General features: G+C 42.5%; 2 protein-coding genes across 9 annotated transcripts in view; both read right to left on the bottom strand.

Annotated features, from left to right (window-relative positions):
• The window catches only part of ZC3H13 (zinc finger CCCH-type containing 13), a 55,474-nt gene extending 45,906 nt beyond the window's left edge, over window positions 1-9,568 (bottom strand). For 4 of the 8 annotated variants that reach the window (XM_048850564.2, XM_048850594.2, XM_048850574.2 and 1 more), the window contains exon 1: window positions 9,299-9,568. The gene's annotated coding sequence lies outside the window, so the exon portion shown is untranslated. The remainder of the gene's footprint in view (window positions 1-9,298) is intronic. The other 4 variants (XM_048850612.2, XM_075128614.1, XM_048850604.2 and 1 more) reach the window with 3 other exon arrangements.
• Window positions 9,569-10,882: 1,314 nt separating this feature from the next.
• CPB2 (carboxypeptidase B2) overlaps window positions 10,883-18,907 on the bottom strand; it is a 38,512-nt gene continuing 30,487 nt past the window's right edge. The window contains 4 exon segments of the mRNA XM_048831183.2: window positions 10,883-11,190; window positions 11,312-11,396; window positions 13,893-14,095; window positions 17,229-17,319. Of these exon segments, the coding sequence (XP_048687140.2) occupies window positions 11,009-11,190; window positions 11,312-11,396; window positions 13,893-14,095; window positions 17,229-17,319 (561 nt within the window). The 3' untranslated portion in view covers window positions 10,883-11,008.

The following is an 18,907-nucleotide window of genomic DNA, read 5'->3' as shown; positions in this document are numbered from 1 at the left end:
TGTTCCCTACAGTTTAGACTGAACGAAACACCTGGATAATTTTTAAGGTACCATGCAATTAGATCCTTGGATGGGGGGGGGGGGGGAGGAAGAGAATACAGAATATATTAAAAAGGCATTGTATATATTAATAGTAAGACCACACATCAAATACTGCATTCACTTTCACAGGCTTCATTTTAAAAGAGACATCTGAAACAGAAAAGTTTACAAGAACAGTATGAAAGACGGCATGGGATGGGGGGAGGGTCAACATATGAAAGGGGAGTAAAATGAGATTATTTAGCACAAAAAGGAGTCACAGGAACATAGTAGAAGCATATGATATATGGAATAGGAACACACTGATAAGGGGTTCCCATTCATCTTGCCTTGTAAGAAGAATGTCCCTTTATTTTCAAAAAAACAAAGGCAACAAACAGAACTGGTTATTTTTAATTTACTCTTCACTCAGCAACTAAAACTTTTAGAATTCATGGCTACAGAAAAGTTAAGATGATTTTCAATTTTAAAAGGATAGATCTTTTATAGTATTGTGATAATAACAGCACACTTATGGCTAAAGAGGTACTTTCATTTTAACTACCTGCGATTAGGCACCTATAACATTCACACGAAAATTACACTTTGGACCATAATTGCTTCATACTCTTTTGAGCCAAAAGAATTTTTAGTTAAACTCCATTCAGCCATTTGAGTTTTGTGAACATGGAAGAAGTGTTTTCACACTTCACCAAGTTTTTTTTTTAAATGGAGTTTTGTATGCATGTGTTCAGATACCATACGATCAATTCCATTTTTAAATTTTGGCACGTTTCCAGCTGTCAACGAGAATCATGTACTTTGCTAACCGAAAAAAAAAATTGGTGAGACAAACCATTCCAAGTGAAAACAGCATGCTATGAGCGCACAGCATGTTGCTTTCAAGGACCATCAAAGTGCACATAAGGGTCTTAATCCTGTAATCAGATCTGCATGGTCAGACCCTAGACCCTAGAATAAAGGCCCACTGACTTCCATGGGGATCCATGCATTTGGAGCCAGTTACAGGATCAGGGCCCAAGCATGGTTATGGAGACAGAGGCAAGCATATCTGAGAACCAAATATACTGTAACACACATTTATGAAATTAAGTAGAATGCATTTATTTGAATCACTAATTTTTTATTCTTCAACAACCAAGGAAATTAAATGCACAAAATACAGTCGATATTTTACATGCAAGTAGTGAGGAAAATTGGTTTTTGACTATGTTGTGGCAAGAATAAGGAACATTCCCCTTGCCTTCCTCCATATGCACTCTTATATAGGCAGAGGGAAGGAGGGATTCCAAAATTTTAAGGGGGAAGTTTTATTTCTGACTCTCTCAGCCAACAATTTAACAGATAGCCAAGAGCAATTGAAATGTAGTGTCCCCATAAAATTCAGCAAATTACTTTAATTCTTCCTAGGTTTCTCTAAGAAGTGCTTTTACACTTGCTTGACCACAGTCCAAAAAAAACAGTCCTACAATGATCACCAATGCAGTTCAGACTCCTGATCCCATCTGATCTGCTTCTGTGTCTCCTCTTTCAACTTGTTCAACAAATTTTGTTTGAGCCCCAGTGAGGATAGAGCCTTAAGCACTCAACAGTTTCCAACTCAGTCAACAAATACATTAAATGCACAAAATTGGGAAATATCTTTTTTAAATTAATCTAAATAGAAGGAATTACTGTTAACTATTTATTTCAGCGACATGACAAAACTTAGTAACTAAATACATTTAGGAATATTTAGAAGTTTGCAACTTCCATGACATCTTATCACTATTAATGAATATCATAGAAAAATAATAAGGAAAACAGGACAGGGAAATCAATTTTATAATACTTAATCAATTTACAGGGTTAATTGTATTATTTAAACTGTCTAACAACAAAATACTGCTTCCCCCCCCCCCATTTATATACAATCCAAAGGCGGCACTATAAAAAAATAGCAATACACCATGAACACAATTATACCTTATTCTCTTGTAGATACTTCTATACCACTCTGCAGTACAAAAGATGGCTTATTATTAATGAAGCTTTTTCAAGTGCATGACACATAACATTTAGTGAACAGAATTAACTGTATTACTATATTGCAAATGAATTCACATGTACTCCCCATCAATGCATCTGTATCCATTTGTTGTCTCTTTCTTATAGTTAGATAGTAAGCTCTCTGGAGCAAGGACTGCCTTTTCGTTTGGGGTCCTGATCCATGACGGTGGCTCCCAGGCACCACAACAATACAAATAATAACGTTCGGGTAATATTTTCCTTCCTTCTGTTAATGATAATGTGTAACGGGTGGAACAATTTAAATCAAAGTGATTTAAATCACCAATATTAATCATGATTTAAATAAAAAAGCAGGAAACCTTAATTTAAATAATGGATTTTAATGTTGTATTGCATTTGTACTTTTTAATTATTTTCCTAAAGAAAGGCGGATTCTCATTAGCTGGTAACCATTAAAATATGTTGATTTCCAAGTAAATACAGCCTTTACACAAAATTTGGTACTTCTTTTTGCTAACCAGAAGGATACACTATATCTATAGACACTTATTTAAGCTGTTACAGTACAAGTTTTGTTATTCGGCATGTTGAGAGAATGGGAATGGAGATATCTGTGTGTGTGCTGGTAAGTCAGAAATTCCGGTTAACAAAGAGGGAGGGAGTTTGGCAGCGGGAGTGGGCTCAGGGCAGTGGCACCAAATCCAGGCGGTGCTCACCTTGGGAAGCTCCCCGCAAGCGGCGACATGTCCCTGTTGCTCTGGCGGTTCTGCACGCTGCCTCCGCCTGCAGGCGCCACCTCCGCAGCTCCCCTTGGCCACTGTCCTAGGCCAATGGGAGCTGCTGAGCCAGCAGGCTGGGGGCAGCAGCAGCAGGGACATGCTGCCACTTGTAGGGAGGCACCCAAGGTGAGCACTGCCCAGATCCGGCACCCTAAAATTTCCCCCGCACCCCGCACCCCAACCCCCTTCCCCCTCCTACACCCAAACTCACTCCCAGAGACGGTGTCCTGCACACCCTCCCAAAATGCTGGTTTCTAGAGTTTTTCAGTTGGCAAAGTGCAGAATAACACAGCTTTTACTGTATATAATTTAACTTGTATGTATTTGGAATCTTATTTTTTCCCTTTTTATGATGTTAGAAAATGGTGAACAATGCATTTCTTGTTTACTAGATGATTAATTTTTTTTACTTGTGAATTGTGTCAAACTATTTGGATGGAAACAAATTCAATTAAATGCACAAAGAGCATTTTAAATGTTTGTATTAGTTTAATAAATTACCTTATAGGTACTGAGTATGTGAGAAAAAAGTTTACCAAAACATAGATTCATAGATATTAAGGTCAGAAGGGACCATTATGATCATCTAGTCTGACCTCCTGCACAATGCAGGCCATAGAATCTCACCCACCCACTCCTGCGATAAACCTCTCACCTATGTCTGAGCTATCGAAGTCCTCAAATCATGATTTAAAGACTTCAAGGAGCAGAGAGTCCTCCAGCAAGTGACCCGTGCCCCATGCTACAGAGGAAGGCGAAAAACCTCCAGGGCCTCTTCCAATCTACCCTGGAGGAAAACATTTTGCATTTAGAACTGATTTATTAAACAAAGCAAGTATTATCTGTAGTTAGTGAATTGAATTGATTGTTTCTAGTCACCATGTCGTTCAAGATAGTCATGGAACTGAACTAGCTGAATAAACTAAAATAAAAAAAGAACGAGGAGTACTTGTGGCACCTTAGAGGCTAACAAATTTATTTGAGCATAAGCTTTCATGGGATAAGTCCACTTGATCAGACACATGCAGTGGAAAATACAGTAGGAAGATATATATATATATATATATCTATATACAGATATAGATATATATACAGAGAACATGAAAAAATGGGGGTTGCCATACCAACTCTTAACGAGACCAATCGATTAAGGTGGGCTATGATCAGCAGGAGGAAAAAAAACTTTTGTACTGATAATCAGGATGGCCCATTTCAAACAGTTGACAAGAAGGAGTGAGTAACAGTAGGGGGATAATTAGCATGGGGAAATAGTTTTTAGTTAGTGTAATGACTCATCCACTCCCAGTCTTTATTCAAGCATAATTTAATGGTGTCCAGTTTGCAAATTAATTCCAGTTCTGCTGTTTCTCGTTGGAGTCTGTTTTTGAAATGTTTTTGTTGAATAATTGCAACTTTTAGGTCTGTAATTGAGTGTCCAGGGGCATTGCTGGCACATGATGGCATATATCACATTGGTAGATGTGCAGGTGAACGAACCTCTGATAGTGTGTCTGATGTGACTAGGCCCTCTGATGGTGTCCTTTGAATAGATATGTGGGCAGAGTTGGCAACGGGCTTTGTTGCAAGGATAGGTTTTTCCCCCTTACTGTTACTCACACCTTCTTGTTAACTGTTTGAAATGGGCCATCCTGATTATCACTACACAAGTTTTTTTTTCTCCTGCTGCTAAGAGCCCCACCTTAATCGATTGGTCTCGTTAAGAGTTGGGTATGGCAACCCCCATTTTTTCATGTTCTCTGTGTGTATCTATATGTATCTTCCTACTGTATTTTCTACTGCATGTATCTGATGAAGTGGGCCCACTAAATTTGTTAGTCTCTAAGGTGCCACAAGTACTCCTTGTTCTTTCTGCCAATACAGACTAACACGGCTACCACTCTAAAATGAAGAAAACACTCTCTCTACACCTACAGAAGAAACTACTGCTGTCAAAAGCTGGTCTAGTACTTCAACAAATTCTGGTTCTAGGTGCTTAGTCAGTGATTTCCACCAGTTCAGTGGTTTGACTTTCTTTAAGACTTCTGTAGCAAACGTGTACTGCTTAATATTTACTTTACATTATTTTAATATATTATAATAAATGTAGGCCTTAATAAACTGTCATAATTTCACATTTAATTTTAAATAGTTTTTTTTTAAATAAGTTGGTATTTAAATAAAAAATCCAATTTCAATACAAATAATTTTTTTTTAAATCATTGGTTTTTATTACACACTTGAAGGAGATTACACCCACTGGGTTTACTTAAGTAACAGCAGCTGCTATACTATGATACTATGCCATGATTCAGGATAGAATATAGTGTACATTTAAATTAATAGTAATGATATAACTATAATTCAAATGTAGTCCAACATTTAGATTTTGTAAAAATACAATTTCACAAAATCTAAAGTTAACAAAAATGTTCACATGAAACATTGTTGATTTATCACTGATTTTGTTTTAAAAAGCAGAAAAAACAAACACTTTCCCTTGCAATAATAGCATCCTGCTTCAGTAGAAAAGCTAGCAATTGAGAGTAAATGGAAACTGATTATAAACAAAAGTGGCACTGAGTAGACTATTTTCATTGTCTAAGTGAAATGTAAAAACTAAAAGAACAAATGATAATAAGGTGGCACTAACAAGCAAGGCAATTTATGTGTATTGCCTGACTGTACAAGTTATCATCCTCTGCCATGTTGAATAGTGTCCATCTTTAAAATGCTATAAATCAGGAGTTCTCAAATTTCATTCCACCGCACCCCCCTTCTGACAACGAAAATTACTACAGGACCCCAGGAGTGGGGACCAAAGCTGAGCCAAGCCAACCCTCACCACCGAGGGTGTGGGGGGGTGGGTACAGCGGCAAAGCCCAAGCCCCACTTCAAAGCCGAGGTGCAAGGGCTTCAGCCCCAGGCAGGAGGCCTGTAACCTTAGCCACACCGCACAGGGCTGAAGCTCTCAGGGGTGGGCTTTGGCCCTGGGCCCCAGCAAGTCTAAGCCAGCTCTGGCTATAAATAATATCCCATTAGAAAACAAGTCTTTTTTTAAATTGAAAATATTTTTAAAAATTTAACTGTACACTGATTATGCTACGGTATTCTGGGATATAGCAAACTAATGTCATTAAGAGATAAATAATGACACTTTTCTCCACACATTAGAGTGCTAAAAAAAGGTTAAATGTTGTATGTTCATATAGAGAAGCCAATTTTCAGAAAAACTGGAATGTCAACTTAAAATTAAAACCAAATTACCAGTCTTCAAGTTACACATGAAAATTTGTGTCTGACATGCAACAAATAATTACTCAGAGTTGGGTTTTTACAACCCTCTGCTATGAACATGGCTTCTTTTTTAAGTAAACTACACCTCTTATTTAACACAAAGCATCTTTATCATCTTAAGTGTATAGACCAGTAACGGTAAGTAACTGATAGCAATGTTTCAGAGTAACAGCCGTGTTAGTCTGTATTCGCAAAAAGAAAAGGAGTACTTGTGGCACCTTAGAGACTAACCAATTTATTTGAGCATGCGCTTTCGTGAGCTACAGGTTTTCTCACCCCCCCACCCGCATACACACACAAACTCACTCTCCTGCTGGTAATAGCTCATCCAAAGTGACCACTCTCCCTACATTGTACATTGTAGGGAGAGTGGTCACTTTGGATAAGCTATTACCAGCAGGAGAGTGAGTTTGTGTGTGTGGTTTTTGGAGGGGGGTGAGGGAGTGAGAGAACCTGGATTTGTGCAGGAAAAGGCCCACTTTGATTATCATACACACTGTGAAGAGAGTTGTCACTTTGGATGGGCTATTACCAGCAGGAGAGTGAGTTTGGGGGGGAGGGGGGGCGAGGGTGAGAAAACCTGGATTTGTGCTGGAAATGGCCCAACTTGATGATCACTTTAGATAAGCTATTACCAGCAGGACAGTGGGGTGGGAGGAGGTATTGTTTCATGGTCTCTGTGTGTATATAATGTCTTCTGCAGTTTCCACGGTATGCATCCGATGAAGTGAGCTGTAGCTCACGAAAGCTCATGCTCAAATAAATTGGTTAGTCTCTAAGGTGCCACAAGTACTTCTTTTCTGATAGCAATGTGTTTACATTTGTGAATTGGGGTTAGCCTGCTATTGGTAAAATGCAACAATTCAGTCCCTAGGATTACAGAAAAAGGTAAGCAATAAAAAAAAATATGGATGATGTCTTATATGCATGGTATTTCACATTTTGTCTGAAAAGGTAGGGAGCCACTTCCCAAAACAACTTTTACCATACTAAGGCCTGGTCTTCACTACGGGGAGACTGACACTGCTGGGATCGATCTAGTGAAAACCCACTACATCGACAGTCAACCCTATTATTCCAGCTCCCCAAGAAGATTAAGGCAAGTCGACCAGAGAGAGTCTCCCATTGAGGCAGTGGAGTGAAGACACCGTGGTAAATTGACCTAAGCTACATCAATTCCAGCTACTAGCATAACTCCCCCCTGTAGTGAAGATAAGTCCTTTGTCTTTAAATGCAACGGCCAGTTCCCATTAGGTCCCATTCAGTAGCACACAATCTACTGTACAGTAGAATCTACACTGCAAAAGATCTTGAAGCAGACCAATCTAAAAAAAAGCAATGGTCTCGGTCTCGCGAGGAGCCAGTAGAAATCCCCAGGTGTGATGCTGGAGACAAAAGGAAGAATCTATAATACTAGTCACACAAACCCATATCCTCAACGATATGTAAGCACCCGACTCCTGTTGATTTCAATGGGAATCAGGCACCTAAATGCCTTTGAGGACCTGGGCCATCAGCATACACCAATGTTTTTCAAAGTACGCATCATGACCCAGTACCGGGTCATGGAATGTCAGACACATAACAGACTAGCTAATTAAAATTATAAAGATCGTTGTTGCGCAGCAGCTCTCAAGGGCCGCACAGCAGGGACCTGGAGAGGAGAGAGGTGGGGGTGGGCGGGAATTGGGGAGGGTAGCAAGTTGGGGCTTGCAGGGCTATGGCTGGCCTCTCCCCCAGCCCCAGAGCCAGAAGGGGGAGACACAGAAAGGCCCCTCACCCAGAGCTAGCTGCTGCCGGCAGGGAGAGGACGGGGGGGAGTCTTCTGGCCCCAGCCCTGGGCAGCCTGCTTGCACCCCAAACTCCTCATCCCTGGCCCCACCCCAGAGCCTGCACCCCCAGCCAGAGCCCTCACCCTCCCGCATCCCAACTCTCTGCCCCAGCCCTGAGCCCCCTCCTGCATCCTGAACGCCTCAACCCCAGCGCCATCCCACAGCCCTCACCCCCGCATCACAACTCTCTGTCCCAGCCCTGAGCCCCCTCTTGCACCCTGAACCACTCATCCCCAGCTCCACCCTAGAGCACTCACCCCCACACACCACCCTCTGCCCTACTCTGGGCCACCTCCCACACTCCTTACCATAGCTTACTAAGACTAATGTCTAGTGTTAGGTATGTAAAGTGAGTTAAGCTGGAATGTATTGCAATATTATGATTTTATGAAAACTCTAGTGAAAAGATATCATTATGTTAGGTCACGGGTATCAACAATTTTCTTCAACTGGGTCACAAGGAAAAAAGGTTGAAAACCACTGGCCTAAACTACAAGTTCTAGATGGTCGTCAATGACAGAAGACTTTAAAGAAAAGACAAAAGCACCAAGGTTCAGGATCGATGCTATAAGGGCTGACAAGTTCTAAATTCAGCTAAAAAGGCTGATTATATTTCACTACTCTCAGCAGCTGTGACAGGGACCCCAGTACCCTGAAGCCCACAGAGGACAGAGATCACATATCTGGGAGGCAATGAGGAGCCCACAACAGGGTTCCCCTCTGTAAAGTACCAACCACAGAAATGGTAGGATGGCAGGTCTAGCTGGCAGTTCAAGTGTCGCAGGCTCTCTGGCTGATCAGTGCCTTGTCTGACCCACAGCTCTACCCCTGCTTCTTCTCACAAATCACACCCCGCACAATCTTCCCCCCATTCCTCTCTCCCAACCCCCCCGCCCCCACCATTCTCATCTCAGCGCCAGGGCAGAGTCGCCCCCACAGCCTGGGGCCGATCCGCTCCCGCCTGCCCTTGCATCACGATTCCCCCTTCCCACCCCATGGCCTGGTACAACCCGCGCCCCCCACCAGCTACTCTCCGACTCCCTCCCCGGGAGCCACCTGCCATCACCCTTCGGCCCCGCTGCCCTCCCAAGCCACAGCCCCTCAGCCCAGCGCTTCCACCGGGACCCCCGGCCCCTGCAGCCGCTCTGGCCGGCCCGCGGGGCGCAGGATGGCGGCGCGGATGGGGAGGCGCCGCCAGCACCGAGCTCCCCTCCCCCCGCCGCACGGGGATGCGGGGCCCCGCTGGCCTGCTCCTCGCGGCGGTGGGGGGAGGGGCCTATTCGCCGGGGGGGAGCCCCGCCCCGCCCCGGCCCGGTTTCCCCGCCGGGGCGCCACACTCACCTGCTCCTTCCGCTGCCTGGCCGGTCCCCGCCGCCTCCTCCGCCGCCGCCCGGGGCGGAGAGGGTGGGAGGGGGCGAGGGGGGAGTCCGTCCTCCCGGGCCTGAGCGCCGAGCCACACGGGGAGGAAGACGAGGAGCGCGGCCCGCTCCGGCAACCGAACGGCGCTTCCCAAGCCCAGGGGCTGCCGGGAAAGCAGCGCAACGAACCGGCCGGCCCCAGCGCCGCCGCCGCTGCTGCCGCCGCCGTCGGGAGGAGGAGCCTTGGCTCACCGGAAGCCGCCGGGCCGCCATGATCATGCGTAGCAGCGCAACTTCCGGCCGCGCAGGGCAACGATGAGGCGGGGGACGAGACGTCGAGGCTGAAATGCGGAAGGGTGGGGCCTAGTCAGGGAAAACGAAGGGGGCGGGGCCTGAAATGAGGGAGGAGCCTGGTCAGCGGAAGAGAAGGGGGCGGGGCCTGAAATGAGGGGGGGCGGGGCCTAGCCTAGGGTAGAGAAGTAGGGTTGCCACCTTTCTAATTGCTGGTAAAGGGATCCCTCAAGGCCTCACCCCTGACCTGCCTCTTCCCCCCAAGGCTCCACCCCTGCTCCACTTTATCCCTTGAGGTTCTGCCCCCTTCACCAGCTGCTCCCCCAGGCTTCGCTCCTCCTCTGCCTCTTCTCCCCAAAGCCTCGCCCTCGTCACTCACCCCTTCTCCCCATCGCTTACTGGATCACCTTCATCTCCCTCCCGCACCAGTTGGCCGTCCTTTGCTCGGAGGCTGGGACAGGAGCTGCTGCAGCCTGACAAGGTGCCTGCCTGTAGGTAGGAGGCGGCCCTGGCTATGCAGGGACTGGCGAGAGTTAATCACGTGATACCTCCACCGCCCCGCAGTAAGCAGACTTTTGGTGTCTGGTCAGTACGTCTGACTGGATACTGCGAGTTCCCCTTTTTGACTGGACTTTCTATAGGCATATCTCTTCAATCTGTTCAGATGCTGGCCTGATTGGGAATATTGGACATTTGAGCTGTGTTGCGTAATAGTGAGTGGTTAGCTCAGTCATATGGTGTTGTTCCCACTTCCATGGCGAGGCACCTCAAAGGTAACTGCCACCATCTTGGCCGAAACATGAGGGATTAAACCAGGGACTTCTAGTGCTAAAAACATACGTGGCTACATCATGGCTACAGAGCCATGGCTCTCTAGCTGGGGTTGTAAGACATTCATACCCTCTGTGGATCTGGCACAGGGAGGTACCTGTAACATTGTCATCAGTGGGTTACACAAGCACTTCAGGTACAAATATTACAATTTGTTTTAAAAGTTGCTTTTCACCATTGTTGGTGTGAGTGAACTGGATTATTCAAAAATTCTCCAAAAGCAAACACTAAAGAGGTACTAAAACGGACAACATGTATTTGTTTGAATATTATTGGGCTTGGGAGGTTGCATTTGCACGGTTGTAGTTTATCTGTCACTACCCTTCTCACTCTACAGATGGCTACATTTAAGCCAAATTGTGAAGCAATTTAATATATGTCAAGGTGAAAGATAATGAATGAAACACCAACCTGTTGCTCCTAAACAAATAATAATTATAATAACTCAGTAAGTAATTCCTTTTATTTGAGTGAACTAAAAAAAAAACCACACTCGAATGAATGACACTGCCCATCAGGTCACCTAAATTACCAATTCAAGCAATGAAATGCCAAATTAAAATATAGCACATTAAACGTTGGTAACATGTAAAGCTATTGCTTTGATACCACTAAGTGCTTCCATACAAGTGGGTTTAATTAGATTTGTAGGAAGCAAAAATCCATGTGTTCCTCTGTCCCGAAGTTCAAAGGTAAAAGAATACTTAATGCCAAGATCATAAGCCCAGTCATCTGAACCTCCAGGAGCTAAATCTGTAGGAGAATGAAAAGGAAACAGATTATTATCTGCAACCTTGGTCTCAGTCCTACACACTGCTTTGTGGTAGAGAGGATATTCTGTCATACTGATTATAGTACTAAAAATGATACTTACAGATAGTTTGTGCACCAGGGCCAGACTCATATATTTTGTGAGTTGTTTTTCTAATAGATTGAACTACTTTATTTGCCACAGATAGCTGAAATCAATAAAATATTAATTAACTTTTATAATTTAGTAAAAGTGTTTCACACTGACTCTGTTAGAGCATTGTAACCATCCACTATGGGTACAATAAAGAGAGAGGATCTGTTTACAGCATGGTTGTCCCCAGACCTGGCTGCATTGCAGTTTGTAATGTGAATATGTGGTTGGCTTTAGAATGCTTATAAGATGTGGCTAAACATGGTTAGGTTATGTCCATGATACAAATAGCATCTATGCTGCAATTGGACAGCAAACTCATCACCAAATCCATGATTCTGTGTAGCTGTCCTGTATTTTCCAATTCCAATTCCAAAAGGTTGTTTAAGTAACCTTTAAGTATTTTAAGTTAAAGTTAATGTTGAAGCATACAAAAAAGGATTTAATAATGGAACTGTACACTACCCTTGAACAACTGACTAGAATGAACTATTCTGTAATTAGTTTACAGGATGTCACATCTCTGCTTCACAGGTAAAGATGTGACAAATCTATATTTTCTTTACCCTCTTTCACAAATGCATTAGCTAGGATAAAAAAATAATTTAAAAGGGATATAAACCCTCAACTTTCAGGCCATAAGATGGTCACTAATTGAGGAGGCTTAGGAATAAACATTCCCCTAGAGGCAAGTTATTTCATGTTAGCTACAAGATTTTTTCCTCCTTCCTGTGAAGGCTGGCACTGGTCACTGCTAGAAACAGCATACTGGACTGGATAGAGATCTGGTCTGATCAAATATGACAGTGTCTATGTTCCTACTGTATCACTGTACAAAGCCCATTAATTTAAAAAAAGAAAAAAAACTTCCATTAAAGAGACAGTAACAGCTAATTTTTAAAATCTTCCTTAAAGACCTAAGATCTGTGTGGGGAAAGAACGGATAGAATGGGAAGATTGGAGGCAACATGGAGGAGCAATCCCAAATACCCATCACCTGTTGCTGTTGCTTGGCTCCATGCCAGGGATGCTGTGGCATAAAGAATGTCATGAGACTGCCCAGGGAAGTTGTGGAAGCTCCTTCTCTGGAGGATTTCAAAAGGAGGCTGGATAGCAATGTTCCCTCCAATTTTTTATATCCATGTGTGGAATGATTTTGTTATGTGTACCAATATGGAGGTGATGTGTGATGGGAGTGGGACCAAGGGGTTTGGAGTGTGGTAGGGGGCTCGGGGCTAGGGCAGAGGATTGAGGTGCTGGGGGGGGGGGATCTTTGAAAATCCAAATCCTGGATCTTTGAAGGAGGTTAGACTAGATGACCCTTGCAGTCCCTTCTAACCCTATGATTCTATGTCCACCCTGATGATGTCCTGTGTCTCCACATAGCAGGTCCCATGGAGTGAAAAGCCCTTCCCTATTCTGTCAGCCACTTCCTGCTCCTTCCCTGGTCCCATGCAGGAGGCACTTGGAGTAAAGAACCCCTGACCCACTCCTCCATGCACGGAAAGCATTAGGAAATTGGCCAGAGGGAGCAAGGAAAGGATTCTTTACTCTGTGGGGCTTCTCTTTTTACTCCTTACCCCAGGAAATCTTGTGAGGCTCTTCAGCAACCCAAGTAGCCTAACTGGCCTGCATATATTGGCTAACTCCAACCTAGCCTGGATCTCTTTTCCTAATCTAGATAAACCTGAAGACTTGGGGGCTAACCAGTGGAGGAAAAAGAACAATGGTGTTCTTCACTTCCCAGCTTCCCCTGTTTATCCTGTTGATTAATAGAACGGGAGCTGATCCTACGCAACTCCTAGACTCTGCAGGAGAGAGGATCCCTGATTGTGTGGACCTCCAGAACTTCACAGGACTTAGACTTCTTTTATATAGGCCTTAGGAGACCTTTAGCCCCAGGACCCCGGCTAGCGGACAACTTCATGACCTGCAGAATCAAAGAGGTGTTCTGCTTCAGTGGACTACCTATGATCTGCTTGTCCTCCTGAGGACCTCAAGATCTGTAAAAAAGGGCTTGTCTCCATCAGACCATTAGGACCATTTAAACATATTTCCCATAGAAAAAGATTTACAGAAGGTGCAGTAAAGGCTGCAGGCACCTATCAGTGTTATGGATGCACACTATTCAAGAGCAACAGAGTTAAAAAATGTTACAGACTCAGTAGGTTCAGATATAGGGAAAAACTTACAAGAAACCTGCACTTGAATGTATTGAAATGCAGTACTAAGGTACCCAAGTTACCTTTACTTTGCCCCCTTAGCGATGCCTTAAAAATATCAGAAAGTCAGGCTACCTTATTCATCCAGAATAAACACTTTCATCTTATCAGTGTCCTCCAAAACTAGAATACTTTCTTGTAATCATGTAGCGGTTGTGCCAACAACCAGCTTCCTTATGCTTTTATCCATCAAAAAATCAATTTTCCCAAATCTTGAGCAGACTTAAAGCCTACTGAAGGCGTCATTCACATTTCTCATTAATTGTCCATTCCTGCAAGGTGATGAAGGTGGGAGGTATAGACGAAACTTAATAAGTGGTAACACTTACCAGCTCATCATGGTCTTTACTTTTATTTGTAGTGTAGGAATATGGAAACAGTACCATCTGTGAGTAAGAGTGCATAGTTATATATGCCTTAATGTGATTTTTATGCTTTTGGAGAAAATTAGCTACAGCTTTCACTTCTGGTTCAGACTCAGGATAGGGTCCACAGTATATCTCATGACAATCATTATGAGAGGCACCTCTACCTGTAATAAAATAGAGGATACAATGTCACCTGTTGAGTTCTTATAGTATATACTGAATTGTCTCATGGCTCAGTGACAAAATAAAGCATTAGGATGCTATACAAGTGAGCATAGAATCTGGGAGACATTGGATGCATCATTACTGCATGTATCATTATTGCACCATTTAAGCATCTTAGCCTGATTCTCCTCTACCTTGCCTTATGTTAAAAAAATTGGAGAGGATACAGAAAAGGGCCACAAAAATTATTTGAGGGCTAGAGAAAATGATTTACATTCAGAGACCTAAAAAGCATAATATGTTTAGCTGATCAAAAAGAAGTTTGAGAGGTGACTTGATTACAGTGTATAAGTACCTTTGTGGGGAGAAAACATGGGTACTAAGGGATTCTTTAATTTAGCAGAGAAGGACATAACAAGAACCAATGGCTGAAAGCTGAAGCTAGCTAAATTCAAATTGGAAATAAGGCACACATTTTTAACAGTGAGGGTGATTAACCATTGGAACAAACTACCGGGGGAAGTGGTAAAATTGGAACAAACTCTGCACATGGACTGCCTGTTGGATTATAACCTTTTAAATTGATTCCAGAAGGATTTTTACAAATCAGCAGCCTCACCATCTCTGTTATGAAACTGACCTAAGAACTTTATTCATATCCCTATGTATATTGATCTTTTAACCATAGCAACTCTCTTTTTTCTTTTTATTAATAAATCTTAGATTTAGTTAATACAGATTGACTATAAGTGTGTATTTGGGTGAGATCTGATATATTCATTGACCTGGTGAGCAATGTGTCCAGTCTCTTGGCACTGGTAGAACTTTATATAATGTGAATTAGGTTTTTAGTAGTCCTCAATATATTAGACTTGGCTGTGTGGGTGGGAGCCAAAGGCTGGATTGCTTAAAGGGGACTGTATTTTGGCTTCTTGGTAACTCGATAGATGTTTGGTTACTGGCTTGGTGAAATCTAATTACAGAATAAATCACTAGTTTTGGGGATTGTCTGCCCTATACTTTGTAGTTTGCCCTGAATAAGCATTCTCAGTGAAGCCCTTCCAGGCACCACGGTCACACCAGATCTACACTACAGACTTACGTCGGTATAATTACATCATTCAGGAGTGTGAAAAATCCATACCCCTGAATGATGTAGTTATACTGACCTTAGACTCCCATTTAGACAACGCTATGTCAACAGGAGATCTTCTGCCTCTCAGAGAGGTAGATTAACTACACCAATGGGAGAGCTCTCTCCTGTCAGTAGAGGAGCGTCTTCACTTAAGTGCTACAGCGGCACAGCCCTCAGAGTTTCACAGCTAAATTCAAGGTGGAACAAATTGTTCAGCATAAATAATTAACACATATTTCAAGGGACCATTCAAGGAGAAGTGGCCCATTAACACACCTCCAGTCAGAGAGAGGAAAGGAAGGGATGGGGGCAAAAGGCAGCTGGGTGCGGAGGTGGGGGCATTGTTAGTGGGTTGCAGATTGTTGTAATAAGCCATAAATCCAGTGTCTCTATTCAGTCCATGATTTCTAATGTCTAGCAAAGTTATGTATTTAAGCTCCCAAGCTAATCTTTTGAAGATCATGGGCAGATTTCCTTTGAGAATGAGGCTTGAGAGGTCACATATAGAGTGATTGTTTTGTAAAAAATTGTTCACACACAGGCAATATGGTGTTTATGTCTTTTATCATTTTTCTGTTTGAGGGTTTCACCCGTATAATTGTTATTGGGCATTTAGTGCACTGGATGAGGTACATCACACGTTGTGATAGGCATGTGTAGGACCCATGGATCTTAATAGCTGTGTTGTTGGGGTGGTGATCATCATAGCAGTGGAGATATGTTGACAGGTTTTGCATATCTTGTTCTGGCAGGATCTGGTTCTGCTTTAAGTTAATGTGTTCTGGTCCATAATGCCAACTGAAGTCAGTTGTAATTGTACCTGCTCAACACCTCTGAAAATGAAGCCCTTCCTTTAAAGAGTGGTTCTACTTTGAAAAATACCTGTTAAATTGAAATTGTTGAGTTCCATCTTTATTGTTTCACGATGATTGTGTGTCAGATGCATTCAGTTTAAGTAAAAAATATTTTAAAAAGAATTATAAAACTCAACCATCATCGATAATGAAGAGTCTGCAGCCAAGATTACGTTGTGATTTACACCTATGCAATCCCATTACTTTCAATGGGGTTGCAAAGGTGTATATTATTGAAATGTAATAAGCAATTCTATTGAGGATGTCCAAGAAGGAACAGAATTCTGTTTGCTTTCTGGTAGCTATATTGGTTCCGCAAAATAGAAACTTACTTTAGTTACTGAAGTCATCTGATATGACTCAGTATACCCAGAAAGTAAGTCTGTTGCATGTAAAGGTGCCCTTTTTTGCCATGTGCTGGCCACCGCTTCCTGCAGCTCCCATTGGCTGGGAACGGCGAACCGTGGCCACTGGGAGCTGCAGGCGGCCGTGCAAATGTAAACAAAATGTCTGGTGGCCCACCAGCGGATTACCCTGGTAGGCCACGTGTGGCCTGCAGGCCGCAGGTTGCCCACTTATGCTCTAACCTCAGTGTGCCTGTTTCCTCACTTTTAAAATAGAGATGATGTTGGAGTTGCTAAGCATTTTGAGTACTTTGAAAATTAAATGTGCTATATGAATCCCTGCTGTAATTAATTTTCACAGCATATACATTTCCTATTAAACGTACTGATTTCTCCAACTTCTGTACTGATTAAGTATTTTACGTTTGATATTACTCTTAAATCTTATATGGTCCCCAACAGCATAGTAGCTTAGCATCTCACAATCTTTAATGAATTTATCCTCACAACACTCGGTAGGGAAGTTTCCTTATTTCCATTTTACTGATGGGAAAATAGGCACATAGAGCTTAAGTGTCTTGCAGATAACCATACAGGAAGTATATGGCAAAACTGGGAATTGTTGTCTGGACTCGTGACCTTGTTATAAACATTTTTATTAAGTTCATTACTAAGGTACATTATCGTTATATCAGAAATGACTTTATGAATAGATAAATAAAAATATTTTCAAAGTGAAGAACTTTGAAGGTTAAAACGGAAATGTCTGAAATAAAATATAAAGAAAATTGCATCGTACCACACCAGCCTGCATCAAAATTCCTGTTCATGTCGGTACCAATGCACCTGTTGTTGCCATGCTTTGAGCGGCTCTTCCTCCACAACCGATTCTGTGGACAGAGACACAAAAATGTGGGTTTACATAAAAGTTTAGAAAAATGCTTATCACTATTTCACTTGCTAGTGAAAATGCAACTTTTACATGCCTAGATGTCGAGGCTAGAAACCTCCAATGAAGTGGAGCAAAAAAGCAGATTTGGGGAGCCTATAAAACAATAAGCTAGTTATCTGCATGGAATCATAGAAGGGAAGGACTGGAAGGGATCTCCAGAGGACATCAAATCCAGTCCCCTGCACTCAAGGCAGGACTATGTAATAACTAGACCATTCCTGACAGGTGTTTGTCTAACTTGTTCTTAAAAACCTCCAATGACAGAGATTCCACAACCTCCCTAGGCAATTTGTATGGTGTTTAACTACCATGACAGTTAGGAAGATTTTCCTAATATCCAATCTAAACCTCTCTTGCTGCAGTTTAAGCCCATTGCTTCTTGTCCTATCCTCTGAAATTAACGAGAACATTTTTTCACCCTCCTCTTGTAACAACTTTTTATGTACATGAAAATGGTTATCATGTCCCCTCTCAGTCTTCTCTTCTCCAGACTAAACAAACCCATTTTTTTTCAACCTTTCCCTCATTTTCTAGACCTTAAATCATTTTTGTTGCTCTTCTCTGGACTTTCTCCAGTTTGTCCACATCTTTCCTGAAATGTGGCTCCTAGAACTGGACACAGTACTCCAGCTGAGGTCTTATCAGTGCAGAGCAGAGTGGAAGAAAGCAAGTCGTGTCTTGCTTTCAGCACTCCTGCTAATACATCCCAGAATGCTATTTGCTTTTTTTGCAACTGTGTTACACTGTTGACTCATATTTAGCTTGTGATCCACTGTGACCCTCAGATCCCTTTCCGCAGTACTCCTTCCAAGGCAGTCATTTCCCATTTTATATGTGTGCCATTGATTGTTCCTTCCTAAGTGGAGTACTTGGCATTTGTCCTTATTACATTTCATCCTATTTACTTCAGACCATTTCTCCAGTTTGTCCAGATCATTTTGAATTTTAATGCTACCCTCCAAAGCACTTGCAACCCCTCCCAACTTGATATTGTCCACAAACTTTATAAGTGTACTCTCTATGCCATTATCTAAATCATTTATAAAGCTATTGAACAGAACCAAACCCAGGACTGCTCCTTTCGGGACCCCATTCAATATGCCCTTCCAGCTTCACTGTGAACCACTGAAAACTACTCTCTGGAAATGGTTTCCAACCATTTATGCATTCACTTTATAGTAGCTCCATCTAGGTTGTATTTCCCTAGTTTGTTTATGAGAAGGTCATGCGAGATGGTATCAAAAGCCTTACTAAAGTCAAGATATACCACATCTACCTCTTCCTCCCTATCCACAAGGCTTATTACCCTGTCAAGGAAAGCTATTAGGTTGGTTTGACACAATTTGTTCTTGAAAAACATGTTGACTTACTTGTCACCTTATTATCTTCTAGCTGTTTGCAAATTGATTACATGATTATTTGCTCCCAGTTATCTTTCCAGGTACTGGAATTAAGTAATGCTAAACATGCTAGGTAACAAGACGAAAAGTGTACAGCACAACGCCTGGTTGTGTCTGGTGTAATGA

Source organism: Caretta caretta, chromosome 1, assembly GCF_965140235.1.
Source record: "Caretta caretta isolate rCarCar2 chromosome 1, rCarCar1.hap1, whole genome shotgun sequence".
NCBI classification, from domain to species: Eukaryota; Metazoa; Chordata; order Testudines; family Cheloniidae; genus Caretta; species Caretta caretta.
Note: the sequence above shows the minus strand (reverse complement) of the source record. Positions and strands in the feature narration are given on the sequence as shown.